Raw genomic sequence first — 17,738 nt, forward strand, 5'->3', positions numbered from 1 at the left:
GCAGCTACCCTAGAAAATCATGATTCATTCCTCCATTGCAGAAATATCTGGACGCATGCGTGCTCTTAGTAAGCCAGAAACGGGGGCAAGGCCGAGGTTCGTCTTGCATCAAAGGCTGGCTCGCAAAGTACCTAGGTAAAAAAGAATGCTTACCGAAACAAGTATACCTCAAGTTATGACAAGTTCAAAATATCGCGTCCGTAGAATCGTTACTGCACACTCAACTTGTTCTCTTGGCGGCGCTCTCATTTATGTATTGAAAAATGCCGTCTTCTCGTCGCCGCAACTCCCGCTGGGCCATTGTTGTCAGAATTTCAATGGTGTCGCCGCGGCCCGTCTCCCCGGCACGGCCCCCGGTACGGTTCGATGCCGGACTGTCGTCGACGGTGTCCAGGTCCATGGAGGAACGTGGGGCTGCCGTGTGCGTTACGAACTGCCGGAGCGATTCGCGGAGATTCTGGGCCGTCTGGGAGACGATCTGAAGGTGGATTTCGGCGGCCGACTTTCTCGATACCTGCAGCCGGATGCCTCCAATATTGATTTGCGGGGCTTCTTCGGTTGACGCAGCCTGCTGCTGTCGCTGCTGCAGCATCGCGGTGGGTCTACCTGTGTCTCGCAGCTCGTGTCGCAGCTTCGCCATGGAAAATTCATAGGCCTCGAGGAGATAGCTGTAGCAGCCCAGTATGAGCAGAGACGTCATGCCGTGGCACTTGGCAATCGGCGTCGGCGGGTAGCATGGTCCATTGTCCTTGAGGCGCTGAAGTATCTCGGTCATCTCGGCGCTAAGCCTGTAGATGACCTCCATGTCGTCGGTCATGCTGAAGGACACGGCGAGCGACTCGGACAAGGCGATGAGCTCGGTGTGTGTGACTACGAGCCGGCTGTGCAGGCTCTCGCTCTTGACTGAAGCGGCGGCAGAAGGCGCCCCGCTGCTGGAAGGGGTGTCATGGTGTGTGCCGCTGCTGGAGCGGTGGGGGCTGTCGCCCCCCAAGGACGAGAACAAGTCGGTGGCAGCATTTGAGCTTGCGGTTAGTGTCGTAAGCGTACCACTATGTATCGCCTCATCGATGGGCAAATAGGACTGTCCGTAGTCTTCTAGCAAGGGCGGGTGGCCCCACAAGTAGGCGGCAGTGTTCTCGTCGGAGTGGAGGTTGCCGAAGAGGTCTATGCTGCAATCGGCAGACGGAGGCAGGGTGATGAATGGTTCGTCAACTGTGTCATGCTTGTGAGTTTCCCATGTCAAGTACATGTGATGCAAGGGCAAGGAAGAAGGGCAAGGTTCGCGACATACTGCTCGTGGCTGGGGTGGGGCGTTGTCCGGGCGAGTTTGACTGGCCTGTCCCGCGACCGAGCGGACGGCCAGAGTGGCCGCGCGGACTGTAGTTGCAGACTGCGCCTGACCGTGCACACTTGTGGCACTGGTTGGACGACGCATCCTTGGTGCACCGCGTTTTGGCGGCGTAGCAACGATCGCAGGTAGATCGAATAAGATTCATGCTAGCGTTTCTGGTATCGCTTCAACGCTGGTAGAAGAGCGAGTCGACCATGAAAAGCGGGCGTCTTCCGGTTGCGACTGGTTGCGACGCAAGGATGTGCAGGTAGGAGGTACAAGGAGAATATGAAATGGAACAAAATGCCTTGCCTGGTCTGACCCGAGGAGTATTGGCGCTTGGTCAAGGAGTCAAAGAAAGGAACAAAAGAAAATGAATGTCAGGGTACAGTAGGAGCAACGAGCAGACATTCATTCTCTAAGCTGACAGAGGCTGACGAGAATTGGACAGCCTACTCCGTACAGGGGCCAAAACTGTACCCCGGTTTGTAGCGTCTGGAGTGACTACGGTTACGCAGCGGTATAGCGGCCAGGGTTCAAAACCCGCTTTTGGGTGGGGTTGATGCCTGAATATGCCTGAATGTCGGGCTTTAGAACGGCAGAAAAAGAATTAAGATACCTGAATTACTATTGCATATGCCATAATAACCAAGTACCCTGTCTCTGCTGCCGTTGTAAGGTTGTAATGATATGAAACTTTTTTCAAAGATGGAGATGAATACATTTGTATGGGATGCACAAGTGAAAACTTCATCAATTGATGGTGGATCCAGTTTATATGAATGATTTATAATACACTGTATAGAGCGGAGTCGAGGGCGGTGCCAATTAAGGCATTCCGGCATTAAGATCCCCTAATTAACTAGTAAAAGGGATTTTGAACCCTGGCCGCTACACCACTGCGCATAAGGTGCTACATGAGTGCAGAATTTTACAGAACTACTGATTTTTTGGTTGTTAGGCTAAAAGAAATTAAACCCTAAAAGTAGTTCTTTGCCACGCTAGCAGCGCGCCCAGGTGGTTCTATCTACGAAGAAGCGAGCCATCTCGCGTAGTATAGGGTCTTGGCAGAATTTGAGGCAATCCGAGGTAGACGGGATTTCCACATCACATGTGAACTACCTAGGTAGGTAATTATGAAGTATATGATCTAAGTGGATAATTTGCCGGAGATCTCCTACTCGATTCCCGTTCTTAATCCTTGCATAGAGAGTATATTCTATACACGTCTGGGTTCATTTTGGATTAACCTAATACGGTACGGGCCGAGAAATGGGGAGCGGTAATCTGCTTCCGAATTCTACTGTATCTACCAGTATGTACCTACTACCTACCTAGGTAGGAGATAGCGTCGATCAGTTGGCAGACATGTGGACAAAAGAGGTGATGCATAAGAAAAAAATCGGACTTATCATGTTTGATATTGTCTCAGAAATCTGCAAAAAGAAGAACACCAATTACCTAGGTACCTACATGGCAGGACATCCCCTAGTCCAGATTACAGTTGTACTCTCCCCTCTCGCCTATCCTATTCGCGTTCTCCAACTCAGGGATCACTCTCCACGGCGGCGCTTCGGCCCATATTGATGACTACCTAGTTATTTTCGATAGCGAGTGGGCTATGTCAGCCGAGGAGAATATTACTAAGATCTAGGCCGAAGACATCCCCGGGGCCGTATCAAAGCATAGGCCAGACAAACTAGGTCCTAGTTTGCTATAGAGAAAATAGAGCTTATTCACCTTACCCGGAAGAAGGGCGAATAGCTTTGAGGCTAATTGATTATAAACGGTAAAACAATCACACTTTTAACTACCGCTTACACTACTAGGTATAATCTTCGACTAGGAGCTACGGTAGAAAGAACACGTCTAATAGGCGAAAGGTTAAGCGTATAGCTTAAGTAAATATTGCACTCGGTAAATGAGGAAGTCGTACGATTGTAGTTAATCGCATTTACTATGTGCTTCGGACTGCCGAGGTGCGTCAGTGGCATATGTGCGATCACTTCAAAAAAGCGGTGGCAGAGGGAGAGCGGTACATATAGCTATCTAGGTATACAGGCAGGAACGCAGCCCTTGGAGTTCTCTGTAGAATATTCCACACCGAAACGAGATGACCATGTCAAAGATACTCTGTACTCGTTTACCAGTGGATGGCGCCCGGGCAGCATTTGGAAACTAAAGTGTTTTTAGAAGCGAAAACATCCGGCTCGTACCCAAGGACGTATTATCTTAACTGTGACTGAGGAAAAACATGGCAGCCACATGATCTGTCAACATGGCTAGGGACTACATCTCTCTACAATAGTCTGACAAGATTCACTACGATATCGGTTCAAAGTTCGAAGTGTTTGAATTGTCCCGGCTATATACGCAAGCAAAACCTAGCTTCCAAAACTAAAGCAAGCCAGTTGCGCACTTGGACAGCAGTAAGCCCTCATATCACAGAAGACATCCGCTGGCAAAGCTAACAGCCATTTCCAAAACCACTTGTTCGGACTCCAGTTCTCCTCCCAACCATATCCAAGACAACATCTTAGATCATGAGACGCTCGACCTGGTTCTTGATGGCGCGGATCTGAGCGGTCAGGTCACTGGCCTCGTTGGTAGTGATGGAGGCAGCAATGACGGGGCGGGAGACACCGGTGGCACGGCCAAGAGCCATCTTGCTGGGAACGTAGACGTAGGGAACCTAATTTGGATGGTTAGTCTGGATGCTCGCCATAGGGCCCTGGGCTATAGGCTCTAGGGTCTTTGACTCACGTTCTTGTCCTCAGCCAAAAGAGGCAAGTGAAGCACGATAGCGAGAGGGCTGGTATCGGCGGCCATGATGACAAGCTCGGAGGTTCCGCGGTTAAGGGACTTGGTGCACTCGTTGGCGCCCTTCTTCAGCTGACGGTAGTGAGCGGCTTGCTGCACAAGATCGAGAAGGCTCTGGGCGAGGGCCTCATCGGCGATGGGCCACGCTGCGCTGGTATCTTCGGCCATTGTTGTATTGTAGTTGGGAATTTAAACACCAGATCTTTAAGAAATGGCTCACTCGGTGGATCACGGCCGTGTAGTTGGAACGGAAAATAAGTGGTATGGAGATGGTTAAGTTGGAGGTGGTCGTGGGAAATTTTTTGAGAGCGGACCGGTCGGACACACCGCCTGCTGAATTTGCAGGTGTTTCTGCAGGAGGACATTCGCCGCCCTTATCCTATTGGTCACTCCACATATCCCGCCACCGACAGTTGCTGCCTGTTTTGTCAGGCCATTTAGACACCCCAAGGATCAGTGTCGAAGTGTATACAGACTGGGCTCAAGTCCGTTGGCAACGAAAATTGCTATATTGTACACAATCTTAGAAATTCTACGGCGGTTTCTAGATCTTCTGCAAAATTTGTCCATAACTCATAATGAAGGCTTTCATTTTCCCCCCAAACTGGCTGGAGGCCTGGGAACCTTTTGGCTCCATGCAAAAATACAATTCTATGTGACTTGAAATGCTAATTTCACAGAAATAACCAGACAATTAGTCGGTGCCGTTCACAGTAGCAGAGGCAAGTCTGGAGCGGGCGCGCAGCGCAGGACCAAACTTGAACAGGACGAAGGGAATAAAAGTCAAGACAGTCGCAACCAATGCCAGTAACAATCCAGCGTACTGACTGCCCATGTTATGGAAGAACTGAGAAGCAAACAGAGGCGACACAGCACCGAGTGTGTTACGCATGAAACCTTGACCAGCAATGGCAGAAGAAGAGTGTTCTCCATAACAATCGGCAGTATAACTGTAGCAGGACTCGAAAATGAAGAAGATACCGATAGTGATGAGTGCCAGACCGATGACGGGACCGATCCAGGGGAGACCCTCGTACTGGGTGAAGCTGTAGAGGAACAGTCCGATCGGCAGCCAGACGGCGCCGCACAGGGCACCGTACAATCGAGCTTCGGGTGCGACCTCAGCGTTCGGGTCAGAGGTGAGGGATTGGTATTTTCTAATTTGGAAGAAGTTGAGACCGAAACCGATGGTGGTTCCGAGGCAGAGGGAGATATAGGGAAGGCCAGCGACTCCTTCGTTCCAGCCACGCTTTTCTTGGAAGGTGATTGGGATGACGGAAAGGAAGAGGAAGGTCAGGAACCAGGCAAAACTGATCCAAAGACCAAAGGCGAAAACAACGGGCTCACTGAAGAGCATCTTCACGGCCTTGACGGAGGAGTTGTGCAACATGTGCTTGATTCCGGGCGCTTCGATATCGTTGTGGGTCACGAAACGGTCATCACCGGTGGCCTGGCGAATTGCCTTGGCACGCTTGGTAAGACAAACACTGCCACGAGTTTCAGGCAGACAAATGGCAATGACGATACCAAGGGGAATGTTCGCCAAACCCTGGATACCCTCGAGCCAGCGCCAGCCGAGAGCCTGGTCGATAAAGCCAGCGTAGATGGGGGCACCCACTGTACCGAGGATAGCGATGAAGGAGAAGCAAGCCATAGGGATAGCGCGGTGTTCGGGTGTATACATGTCACCAAAGGTGCCACCGACAAGGATTGTACCAACACAACCGAAGAGACCCAGCAGGGCACGACAAACTAGGATCGTGGCAATGTTCTTGCCTAGCGCGAGGCCGATGAACATAAGACAGAAGCAGACATAGGCACCGATATAGATCACTCGTCGACCAGCCAGTTCACAGAACGGGGCGAGGAAAAGAGGAGCCAGTGCACAGGTAAAGTTGAAGGTGAATAGACCAAGCTTTCCAATCAACTCCGTTGTTCCCAGTTCTTTTGCCATGCCTGAAATTCCGGAACTGTATGCTGTCGTGGCGAGACCGATGAAAAGTGTCATGCAGCAAAGCTGAGCACTGATGAAGGCCTTCCGGCCTGAACTCCAGTTGAAGGGGTTCTGCTTGTCTCCTTCTATGAAGTCAAGTACGATGAATTCTTGGCCGTCGTGCTGTACCGGCTTGGTGGCTGTGAGGGGAAGGTCGACATCAACCTCTTGCAATAAGCTGCTGTCGTAGTGCTGGCTTTGCTCTTGTGAAAGTTCGTCGCGGTATTTTCCACCGACAATGAGACCCTTTATTGTGTGTGCCTCGTGGACTGTGGTATTGTTAAGTGAGGGAACATTCTCGTTATGGGAAGCCGATACCGGCTGGGGATTTTTGGTGGCCTTCATATTGTATGTAGTGTGGAGGGTGAAGGGTGAAGGGGTGAGAATGTGTTCAGAAGAGAATGAATATAACGGGAGTTATCCGTCTCTTAAGCGTCCATTCTCGAGAGTCGCCTGATTTGCGTCATGCTCCGGACTCCAGAATTTGATGGGAACCGGGGCTGCGGGATTATACGGAGGGTGGGGAAGGGTAATTCTAGGTAATGATCGATTATGTTGCCAACACAGAGCATAATGAAGAATCTGCTGATCAATGAACGAGTTGGAATACGGAGTAAGTGGATACGACGAAAACTAAGTGAAAATTCTCACGGAGTACTCCGTAGCGCTGGAGCCGTTTTCTTTCCTCTTTCCATGTTGATGCTACTACTCCATCCCGTCAAGATTACTGGGAGATCCTACAACACTACATTCTCCAATTCTCGCTCGTTATTTCTGTTCTCCCTTGTCCATTGTCGTGCTTCAAGATCGGGCCACGCTTAGACCTCGTATAGACTTATACACGGAACCAAACAATTCATGTTTCGGACGAGTGCCGGGGCTTAAGTTTGCCATATAGTATCGCCGATGATGGTCCGAATAACCTCCCGAGCCGAGTGGATCTCATTGGTCGGTCTTTCCACCCCTTGGAAATACGTTCGGCATGCCGTATTTGACTCGGATAATGTGCCCGAGTGGACGATGAAACCCTAACGGAGTTCAGAGACTTTCTTCTTTTGAGGAACAGCTGATCTGTCAAGTCGCATAAGATACACTTCCTTTAACTCGACCTGAAAGTGACCTTGGAAGTATTTACACATGAATTATTAAGCTTCGCAGTGACCCACTCGGGACCTGACTTCCAAGTGTACTTCCCGGTGAGACCGATTGCAGTAGGATCCCCGAGATATGCCCCGAAGTTCATCCCGACGATATGATTGGCTGGGTAATTCTCGGGATCCCATTCGCATTTCTACGATCATTTCCAATAATATCTTGTGCCTGGACCAGAGTTCCTAGACCTTCCCCAACGGGTTCGTATCCCACCGCAAGGCTCTTCACAACTTTTGGGTCCGCTAGTCAATTTTGTTTCTTAGGTTCCGTGGTGTGTGCCATGGGGAGAGAAAAATGCAATCGCAGTAAAATTCATCTTGTCTCCACTGGTTTAGTTGTCTACCGCTCGATCCGGTCGTTCCATTATCGGATCGGGACTCGGGTTCTCACGTCATGCCGCATGCCTAAGGTAACTTTTGTGCAAACTTTATGCCCTGCCACCTGCCTCATTTGTATGGACCATCTGATGAATCTCTTCTCTATGTCGTACACCTGTTACTCCGTATATGGCTGAGGGATTTAATTTAGACTCAGTCTCATCCCAACCTTTTCTACCAACTCCTCATTGATAGGCGCCGCAATACCATTCTCTTTCCCCCTTTTCACATTATAAACCTGACTTCCGTTTCTCGACCGGCTGGCAAATCCCCACGCCATGGAGCAAGTGGTGTGAAACGTCTTTCCGATCATTGTATTCACTGTCGCCTCGAGCTTATCGACCGCAAATCGCTCGCTGGGATTCGCGACATGTAGCTCAGGAAGAGCGCAAGCCACATTCGAGATCTCTACTAAGATCGCACGGCGAGTGTCAGGGATCAAAACAGAAACCCATTCTCGGCGTCGTTCAGGGTGCATAATGGATTGCAGAATGCGTTGACGGCGACCTTCTTGATTTGGATTTGGAGTACTTCGGTAAAGGTATAGACAGTGGTGTTGAGACCAGTTCACAGGGGAATAGATTGAGCAGATAGTTGGTGGTATTTGTATCGGTGGTCTTTTACGACGATCGGGGCAACAGACCTAGAGATGTCGCCGCAAATCGGGTATGTTTGATGTCAAACGACTTGCGAAGCGTTACACCATGCGAAATGACGCCAACCATATAATTCGTGCGCTCGGTAGGACGGGGGAATAAGCGGTCGTTGACCTCGTCGATCATTCCAGGCCAGGGAGATAAGGGACGGTAAAAGCCCCAGAGAGCAGAAATGGCTGCGAAAGATCAAAGAAGCCCATGTCTAATCCTCTAACACGCGGTCCATACCGCTGCGTACAACCTGGTCATTTTGCCATTCTGAACTTGTGACTTGGGGCTCGTAGAGGTAGCTCATAATTACGATTCGGGCAATGCGAAGGCGAAATCAGAGAGGTGAATCTGGATACGTGAAATTTATCTGGGATGGTGATACTGCTTTTTGTTTTTGTTTTTGTTTTTGTTTTTGTTTTTGTTTTTGTTTTTGTTTTTGTTTTTGGCTCACTGTAATCAGAATTCCCATTCATTTTCCAGTGTCGTATGTTTTCATTGTTCCTATTATTGAGGTGCAGATTCGGACACCCAGAATCGGAGGGGAATTAGGCTTCCGCTTCCCCGCGTCACCCGTGCCAAGGGGTCTTCTCAACAGCGCCGAGGACAAGGGCTATGCTTTTGCAAGTTCCTCTTCAGCCGAAGAATACAACGTGTGGATTGCCTACACGAGGATCATGTTTTGGCCATGGCATTTTGTCCGCCTCGGCTCCGATGAGAAAGACCACCGGCGACGCCTGCTAGACCAGTACGCAGTCTATTCCCAACTATCCATCCTGGTCCCGATTTTGAGTTATCAAGTCTACCGGCTCGTCATATGGCTCTTGAGTAAGAAAGGGAGAGCCCATGTCGCGTACACTGCTCTTGGGCAGTCGCCGGTCGGCCTAGAATCAGCCAGGGGTTGGTCTCGGACAGCTGCCAGGCGATGGAGGTCTACTATATGGTGGTTAAATGGTGAAATTTCCCCGAATCTGGGGTTAAGAGGACGCTGGATCGCTGCAGTCGCCTGGGCTTGCTGGCTGCTGTTTCTCTGTGTCAATCGGACCGGTGATGGTGAGCAATTGTTTCCATGACTTGGTCTGTTGGGTGCCCAATTTGACGAGTTCTCAGACTATTTTCATGTCACCAAACGCTTCGGGAGTATTGCTGCAGCCCAACTTCCTATTCATTATATGTTGTCTATGCGGAATCGCTATTCTCCGCTGGCAGTCATCTTTGGCACGTCTCACGAACAGCTCATCCACTGGCATCAAATATGTGGCAGAATCATCATGATCCTAATTGGCCTTCACGGTGCATTTTATATCAACTATTTTGTTCAGACGGGAATCCTCGTCGAACGCCTGCAGACTCGCCCATCTATGACCGGACTATTATGCTTGGCCTTGATGTCCGTGCTTACAATCACAAGCATCGAGAAATGCCGACAATGGAGCTTCCGAGCCTTTTACTTCTGCCACCTAGCGATCGGACTGGTGGTATTGCCCATACTCTTCTTTCATACCAGTCACCTCCGGCTGTATGTGATTGAGACTCTGGCACTGTTCGTTGGCGATCGGATCCTCCGACGAGTTGACACCATCACTGAGTCGGTAACCGTAACTCAGATCCCCGCTACGGACTTGCTGAAAGTTCAGATCCATATTCCAGCGTCCAAAGTATCTCGCTTCCAAGCTAAGCCCGGCCAACACGTCTATATGTGCGTTTCCACTGGGAGCGGATGCAGCGGTGCGAACCGTTTGCTGTCGAACCCGTTCACAGTGGCCAACGTGTCCGTAGGCGAGGTCATACTACTTTTGCGAACCCGTCGGGGTCCCACGACACAAATGCTGTTGACCCATGCGGACCGATTCAATGCCCTACCTGTAATTGACATCGAAGGACCATACGGGACTTCTGTTGACATCGCAGATGTCACCGGCAAGTTCGATCGCATCCTCCTTGTGGCTGGCGGAATAGGAGCGACATTCGTGCTACCTGTCTACCGGGCGTTGCGTGAACACTTCGATGGCGAAGTCGGGGGTCACAAACGTCTCAACTTTACATGGGCATTGAGATCCGCAGCAGAGGTTGCTTGGGCTGCAGAGCTCGAAGACCAGGTATTTGCAGACAATCCCAATGTTCAAATTTACTTGACTGGACATGGCTCCCTAGAGCATTCCTTCCGCAATTCCTTCTTTGACGGGATGGAGATGGGTGAATTGCAGACATCGGATGGATTAGTGGGAGGGTCCAAGGCACACATGGGACGGCCTAATCTCAGGGAAATCGTGGACCAAACATTTAGCTATCATGGCGAGGAGTCTGTGGCGGTCTTCTTCTGTGGACCACACGATATGGGGCGTGAGCTCCGGGCCCATGTGGGGAGATGGGTGGCTAAGGGACGTTCTGTATTCTGGCGTCAAGAAATGTTTGGATCATAGTTTACCTAAGGATATCCTAACTTCCTATGCGCGTTATATTGTTGTGGCATAGCAAAGACTAAACTTAATCTTACTCTAGTATACAATGCGTGAACGATAGCGATGCCAACAGTCCACTTCAGCCTTCTCCAATGCAAACAATAAATTTGGACCCCGGCAGGTTCCTTTGGTAACCTTCAAAGTTGGAGCCTGACCTAAACTGACTCAAAGGTAAGGATAACATGAGAAGATTCATACATTGATTATTGGGATATTGATTGGAAACGGTAAAAGTGCCCTGCAATCCTATTCATTAATCTAAAGGACTAGATAGTCAACCAATCAGCATGTTAGCTCAGGGGAACGAGCGCCGGGCTCATAACCCGGAGGTACGTTACACCGATTCACCAGTTTCCTTCCGAACATTATAACTAACAATCAACAGGTCCCTGGATCGAAACCAGGACATGCTATGTCTATCTTTTTTTTCTTTTTTTTTGTCTTTTTGCTTTGTTCCCTATTTACTTAGAGCCCTTCCTTTTTTTTTTTTTTTTTTTCAATTTTCCTCAATACCACCTATCCAAGGAAACACCATTTTCTCAGATCTGCATGATCACCCAGAGTGTCATGACATCAGAAAGTCCACCATCCTGGAGCTGGAATTTGTGAGCTCCGTATGAGCTGTCAAACATCAACTTCATGACTTCATTGACTATCAGATATAGCCGTATGCGGCTTCTTCCAAACATCTAGAAACGATGTGTGAGTTGGTTCTCCCCAGAGCATCATACTGATGTAACATATGTGGATGTTTACTTGACATTGTACAGCACCGTATAAATATCTGATCAACCATCGCCTAGAGGATTCTCATAGTCTAGCTTTTCGACATAAGTTAATTTCGTAATAATTTCGAAAATGGCACAACGTACTCCAGAGCACCACCTTCACAGGTAAGACATCAATCGAACCCAACAAACCCCATGTCACTCACAATCCAAAGGGTCGGCCACTGGATGCCAGCAGACCATGCAGCCCACAAGGAATGGCTCGGAGGCATAATCAAGAAAGTCGACGACGGCGAGCAGCAGCCTCTCCACCCAGTCCTAAGGGAATTCAAAGAACTCATCGAATCCAACACACGCATATACATGCTCTTGAGTTCCATGTTCAACGAAGTCCCACGCAACAAGCGATACGGCCACGACCCAACAGGCAACCCTGAAATCCGCGACTATTCCCATTTCCTAAACGTCATCAACCATCTCCTCACCACCGCGCCTTCCTGGACCGACAAGGCCCACCGCGTCGGTCTAGTTGGGTTACCTATCAACGCCGTCCTCGACTGGCCAATGGGTACGCCCAGCGGGTATGCGGCCTTTCTAGATCCCGACATCAACGCGATGATTAAGAAGATCTTGAATGCATGGGGCGAGTTCCTGCGCTCTCCCGCCTCCGCTGAGGTGCTGAATGACACCGCCCACGGGTGGTTCGGTAAAACCGGCCGTCGGGATCTGACAGCCGTTGCGAAGATCGGTGTGCTGGCTGCGACAGATTTGCAATTCCATGATATGTTCGATTGTGACCCGTCTGCGCCGAATCACGGATACAAGTCGTGGGATCATTTCTTTACCCGCACTCTCAAGGAGGGAATACGGCCTGTTGAAGACCCGGATGACGGGAAGGTTATCGCTAACGCGTGCGAGTCGCAGCCGTATCGGATTACGCACCATGCCCGTGCGCGTGACAAGTTCTGGATTAAGAGTCAGCCCTACTCTGTGCTTGACATGCTGGGCCATGATCCTCTTGCGTCGCAGTTTGTTGGTGGCACGGTTTACCAGGCATTCCTTAGTGCGTTGAGCTACCACCGTTGGCATTCGCCCGTTAGCGGGAGGGTCGTCAAGGCTTATGTTGTTGATGGCACATATTATTCTGAGCCGCTGTTTGAAGGCGTCGGGAACCCGAAGGCTGAGCAGAAGGATATTGATATGGCGGGTCAGGTTACTTCACAGGGATATATTACTTCGACTGCGACGCGGGCGCTTATCTTCATTGAAGCGGATGAGCCAGCCATTGGGCTGGTGGCATTCATTGGAGTTGGTATGGCAGAGGTCTCGACTTGTGATATCACTGTCAAGGAGGGGGATAGATTGAAGAAGGGTGATGAGATTGGTATGTTCCATTTTGGCGGTTCGACACATTGTCTTCTTTTCCGGAAGGGGGTCCATGTGTCTGGGTTCCCAGAGCCTGGGATGAAAGAGAACAAGCCTGTCCGAAGCAAACTGGCAGTTGTCTCGTGAGGAACGAAATGTGCATGCTCAAAACGCCAATTTCGGTTGTGTAATTCATAGTACATAGTACCTTGTACATACGATCAATGGACCCGTCGCATCATCAGCGGTTGCACCAACAATAGTCAATCCGGGAAATCAGTATTCCAAACATTAAACTTTTGTTGTCACTTCTCACGAGTCCACAACAAAAATCAAGGTCAAGTTTGCAGCATACCATATTGCATTCAATTTTCAATAAGGTAGCACTACCACTACGGAGTATTAGAGGCGCTATTGCAGAACTACCGTTAGAATGTTAGAGCGTGTATGTATATGTGGCACAAATGTCCCGTGGGTCCCTACCTAGGTACATATGTACTCATTACCCATTTTTGGTAGTCAAACTGAGTCCGTTGGCCCCCAGTACCAACCTCGCTATACAGCCCGAGATACAGATGTCAATAAGTATTTACCCACACCCTGTTTTCCCACCAAAACTGACCAAATTTCGACCCTATTCTCTCAATAAATTTATATTGTGATAATTTTTTAGATAATTTTTAATTAAAATTTATTATTAGATGAACAAAATATCTCTTTCCGAATGGTCCAATATGCATGGCTATTGAGTGGTAACTCATTGAAATGTAACCGGCCCCACAATTTTTTTACAAAAAATACGGACCCTCGCAAGCGAGGGTCTGCCACCCAGATACAATGGATCATCCATTTACAACATTTTCATCCAAATTACTATTTTCACTTTGAACCAGCACCACCCTACCAACCATGCCTAAAACCAACAGAGAAATAGAGATTGAGATAGAGAAAGCTATTAAGTCTCTCTCTAATCAGTCTAAACCTAATATCACGAAAACTGCGCGTGAATTCGCTGTAAAGATATACAGTTATCAGGTGTAAGGCCTGTCAACCGGGTAAGATACGAATGGCGGGGAGAGGAATGAAAGTGTATTATCTCTATGTGACAAGACTAACTCTTGTCCCAAATTAGGGGGCCCCCGGGGGCCCTAGGATTAAAAGAAAATCCCAGTGCGCTAAGAAGTAGGGTCGATCACCTAGCGAACCCCGCACGTATTGATTACGATATATGCTACGTATATCCTATTATTCCCTATTTTATGATTGAAAGGACCTTTATCCTTTATAATTATTCCCCCTCCTCTAGCGTAGGTGTCCCTACCTACGGTTGGACGGAGACTGTTAAAGGAGACCGCTCTTCTTTATCTAGGTAAACCCTTTCTAATATAGGTGTCTCTTCCTATAGTGAGCCCGAGGCTATTAAAGGGAACGGTTTCTTTATCTAGGCTAGATATAAATCTCCCCTAACGCCCTAAGTCTCTCTCGTATCGGTAGTGATCCGGCACTATAGCTATAGCTCCTCTTGCTAATATCGCTTATAAAATTATTCGGCCTCGTTACCTCTTCTATTTGGGTTATTTCTATTATATACTAAGCACGTACGAGATAGATACGGATACACTATTTAATCTAGCTTGCTATAAGTTTAATAAGAGAATCTCGGTCCTCTATAACTATTATAATAGTAAAAACGCTATTTACGAAATAGTGAGGACCTTATAATTTAGCTATAATATAGTACTAATTTATTGTAGTTTCCTATTAGGATATTATAAGATATAAGGGATCTAGTATATATTTTAGATTAGGTGAGCTTTTTCTTTATAGACTTTATAGACTAGCCCGAAGAACTACGTCTTAATATCTTAGAGGCTAGTTATGATTTAGCCTCCGCTTTAGATAGTTCTCTTAGGGTATATTATTCCTTTTATAGTCTCTTAGGGTCGAAGAAGGTCTAGAAGGTGAGTTACTACCCTATTTCGTTTATAATTCGTTACTAATCCTTTATAAGGCTAGGCGTATAAAGTATACGCGTATTATTACCGAACGTTAGGCGGATACTATCTATATAGATCTATAAGCGCTAATAGCGGCTAGGGGACGATATTATCTTATTAGCCTTTATCCCGAAGACCTTAGGTATATAAGTTAGACGGTAGCGAAACGGTAGTTTGCTAATATAGTTGCTAATTATATTAACTTCTAGATAGGTTAAGATATACCTATTTTAATAGAGGATTACTTAATAGAGCTTAACTTAACCGTTATATAGTAGTTTCTATAGTAGGAAGGTACCGATTTAGTAGTGTCTCTAAGTTTTTTGCCCGTTTAATAGAAATAGTAGGAGCGAGTCTACTTTAATCATATCCTTAATCGTAGCTTCCTTTTTAGGATAATTTATCCTATCACGTAGATAACTAGACTTATTTATCCTCCGCTCTTTATCTTTCTTTCTCTTCCTTTCTATTACCTTATCACTTCTATATCTACTTTATAATAGTATTATTTCGGTTATATTTCGTATTAAGATTATCACAATACCTTTAGTCCTTAATTCTCCTTATAAGTTACGTAATCCTATTCTCCGGGTCCGAACCTAGTGCTTTACTTGCTTACGCGTCTCTATTCGTGATTAGCGCGAAGGAGATCCTATAGCTCTTTAGCCCTTTTTAGTGAAATACTTCGCTACTATATATAATAGTAAAAATTGTTAATATTATAATAGTCTCTATAAGCCCTATAAAACGGTATATTATTATATATATTACTATCCCGTTTTATAACCGTTTTAGACTAACGTTACCTAGGTCCCTAAGGGGATCGAAGGAAACTAAGTGGAGTTACTTATATATTTATCCTAGGCCGAATAATTTTAGTTAAATACTAAGGGAGGTTTTAGCCCTAGCGAGGAAGGCGCGTCTAAGTTCCTTCTTCTTTAGGACCTTATTAATAGCGTCGCGGTAAGTGTATAACACTTAGTCGCGTCCTTTAATAGCTTTACTAAATCGTATCGCTATACGTATTCGCTTACCGGTACTAAGCTATCTTAGGTGAGTTTCGCTTATAATTTAGGGTCGTTTTATTATTACTAATTTATATAGTTAACTAAGGATATATATACTAGGTAGGTGTCTTCTCGCTCTTCTTTAGTGGTCCCTAGCGACCTTTTTACCGATTTTGCTTCTAGCTAGGCTAAGCTTACTATAGAGGGTTCCTATTACCTCTATCTATATATCGCGGAGGAGTCGGCTAGGTCTTAGTATACTAGTGTCGTTACCTTCCGCTAAGATATATAAGACCTAGTCGGCTCCTTTAAGCTAGGGCTTATAGTTAGTCCTTTCCTTAAGTTATACCTAGAGGGTTTCCCTCTCGATCTATAGGTATAGCGGTAGTTTATCGGTATCGTTTCGGAGAGGTTTTAGACCTAGATTTCTTTTATTTTACTTAGTGAATTTCTTTTATATCTCTCCGTTAGCTATAGGGTAAGATAGGGTCGATTTAAGATTATATATATATCGCTTCGCTATTAATATAGTGTGTAATCGGCTACTTCTAATTAATTTTATTTTCTTTAGGACCTTTTATATCTTACGATAACTTTTAGTGTATTTACTATTATACTCTTAGGTACCTATTAATTATATTCTAAGGGCTAGCTATACTATTTTACTAGATAGTGTAGTTTGTCTTCGAACCGCTAATTATCCTTTATCTTCTCGACTTCCTCTTTATTGTTATCTACTAGCTCTAGTAAAGATAATTGCTTAGGTTTATCCTTACGTTAATACTATAGTTATAGTAAAGATATAGGAAATATATTATAAATCGCTATATACTAGCTAGGGAGTAGTAGGCGATACGCTTACTTTCTAATATATTTAAGGATCCTAAAAGGTCCTATCTATCTTAGTGATAGCTTCTTTATTATACCTTCTTTTAATCGTAGGTTTTTTATCGAGAGAGCTATAAGGTCGTTCTTTTTAAATATTATCTCTTAGTGGCGTTTATTATAATAATTCGCCTATATCTTAGTGGCTTTTCGCTATACTTCCTATAGCTTTTCGCGGAGCTCTTAAAGCTTCTTAATTCGCGATACTACTACTAGTGCCTCTCTCTCTATACTACTATCCTCGGCGCGTATTTAGAAATTAGGATTATAGCCTAATAAGGCCTAGAAGGGTGAAATTCTAATTGTTATATTAACTCTATTATTATATATAAATTCCGCTATATATAGGAGTATAGGCTATATCTTCTATTACTTATTAATAAAATACCGAAGGTAGTGTTCGAGTGTCTAATTTATCCTCTCTATTTAACTATCGGTCTAGGGGTAAAACGCTATCGAATATCTTAATTTTATCTAGGATATATAATATAGTTTCGACTAAAATCTGTTTATAAAAACGGATCCCTAGTTAGATATAATACTATTTAGTAGGCTAAACCTTAGTTCGATATTATAATAGAAAAGCTCGGCTAATTCTAAAGTATCTATTATTGTCGAAACTAGGAAGAAGAGGCACTATTTTAAGAAATAGTCTATAATCACTAGAATAGTATCTACTATCCTTCCTTTCTAGATCGATTGAGGTAACCCTATAATAAAGTCTATTAATAGTTTAATAAAGGGCTAGGATAGAATCGGTAGAGATTCGAGCTTACCGAAAGGACGATACCTTAGCGTTTAGGCGGTTTAATATATTATATAGGATTTAATATATCTCTATATATCCGCCTATAGATTTACCTAGTGGTATTCTCTCCTTAGGAGTTCTTCGGTTCTTACTCTACTAAAGTGGCCTATAGTAGGGTTATCGTGATATAATTGTATTAATTTTATACGGATACCCTCCTTTCCTAGTAT

General features: G+C 46.1%; 6 protein-coding genes across 6 annotated transcripts; 2 read left to right on the forward strand and 4 right to left on the reverse strand.

Annotated features, from left to right (window-relative positions):
* Nucleotides 1-220: 220 nt before the first annotated feature.
* N7525_007866 (uncharacterized protein) lies at nt 221-1,435 on the reverse strand (the record flags this gene model as incomplete). Its single annotated transcript, XM_061214232.1, has 1 exon — nt 221-1,435. The coding sequence occupies one exon, from the start codon at nt 1,433-1,435 to the stop codon at nt 221-223; it is 1,215 nt and encodes a 404-aa protein (XP_061068663.1).
* Nucleotides 1,436-3,866: 2,431 nt separating this feature from the next.
* On the reverse strand, nt 3,867-4,318 carry N7525_007867 (uncharacterized protein; the record flags this gene model as incomplete). The annotated part of the gene is made up of 2 exons (XM_002568282.1): nt 3,867-4,022; nt 4,094-4,318. 2 exons carry the CDS (start codon nt 4,316-4,318, stop codon nt 3,867-3,869), a joined length of 381 nt encoding a protein of 126 aa, XP_002568328.1.
* Nucleotides 4,319-4,844: 526 nt separating this feature from the next.
* On the reverse strand, nt 4,845-6,488 carry N7525_007868 (uncharacterized protein; the record flags this gene model as incomplete). The annotated part of the gene is made up of 1 exon (XM_002568283.1): nt 4,845-6,488. The coding sequence occupies one exon, from the start codon at nt 6,486-6,488 to the stop codon at nt 4,845-4,847; it is 1,644 nt and encodes a 547-aa protein (XP_002568329.1).
* A 1,326-nt stretch (nt 6,489-7,814) lies between these two features.
* Nucleotides 7,815-8,150, reverse strand: N7525_007869 (ketopantoate reductase PanE/ApbA C terminal-domain-containing protein; the record flags this gene model as incomplete). The annotated part of the gene is made up of 1 exon (XM_061214233.1): nt 7,815-8,150. The coding sequence occupies one exon, from the start codon at nt 8,148-8,150 to the stop codon at nt 7,815-7,817; it is 336 nt and encodes a 111-aa protein (XP_061068664.1).
* An 843-nt stretch (nt 8,151-8,993) lies between these two features.
* Nucleotides 8,994-10,739, forward strand: N7525_007870 (putative metalloreductase Fre8; the record flags this gene model as incomplete). Its single annotated transcript, XM_061214234.1, has 2 exons — nt 8,994-9,369; nt 9,427-10,739. 2 exons carry the CDS (start codon nt 8,994-8,996, stop codon nt 10,737-10,739), a joined length of 1,689 nt encoding a protein of 562 aa, XP_061068665.1.
* Nucleotides 10,740-11,636: 897 nt separating this feature from the next.
* Nucleotides 11,637-13,018, forward strand: N7525_007871 (uncharacterized protein; the record flags this gene model as incomplete). The annotated part of the gene is made up of 2 exons (XM_002568285.1): nt 11,637-11,671; nt 11,722-13,018. 2 exons carry the CDS (start codon nt 11,637-11,639, stop codon nt 13,016-13,018), a joined length of 1,332 nt encoding a protein of 443 aa, XP_002568331.1.
* Nucleotides 13,019-17,738: the final 4,720 nt, after the last annotated feature.

The sequence above is a fragment of the Penicillium rubens genome (assembly GCF_028828025.1).
Source record: "Penicillium rubens strain IBT 27055 chromosome Unknown utg000003l_segment0_segment0, whole genome shotgun sequence".
NCBI classification, from domain to species: Eukaryota; Fungi; Ascomycota; class Eurotiomycetes; order Eurotiales; family Aspergillaceae; genus Penicillium; species Penicillium rubens.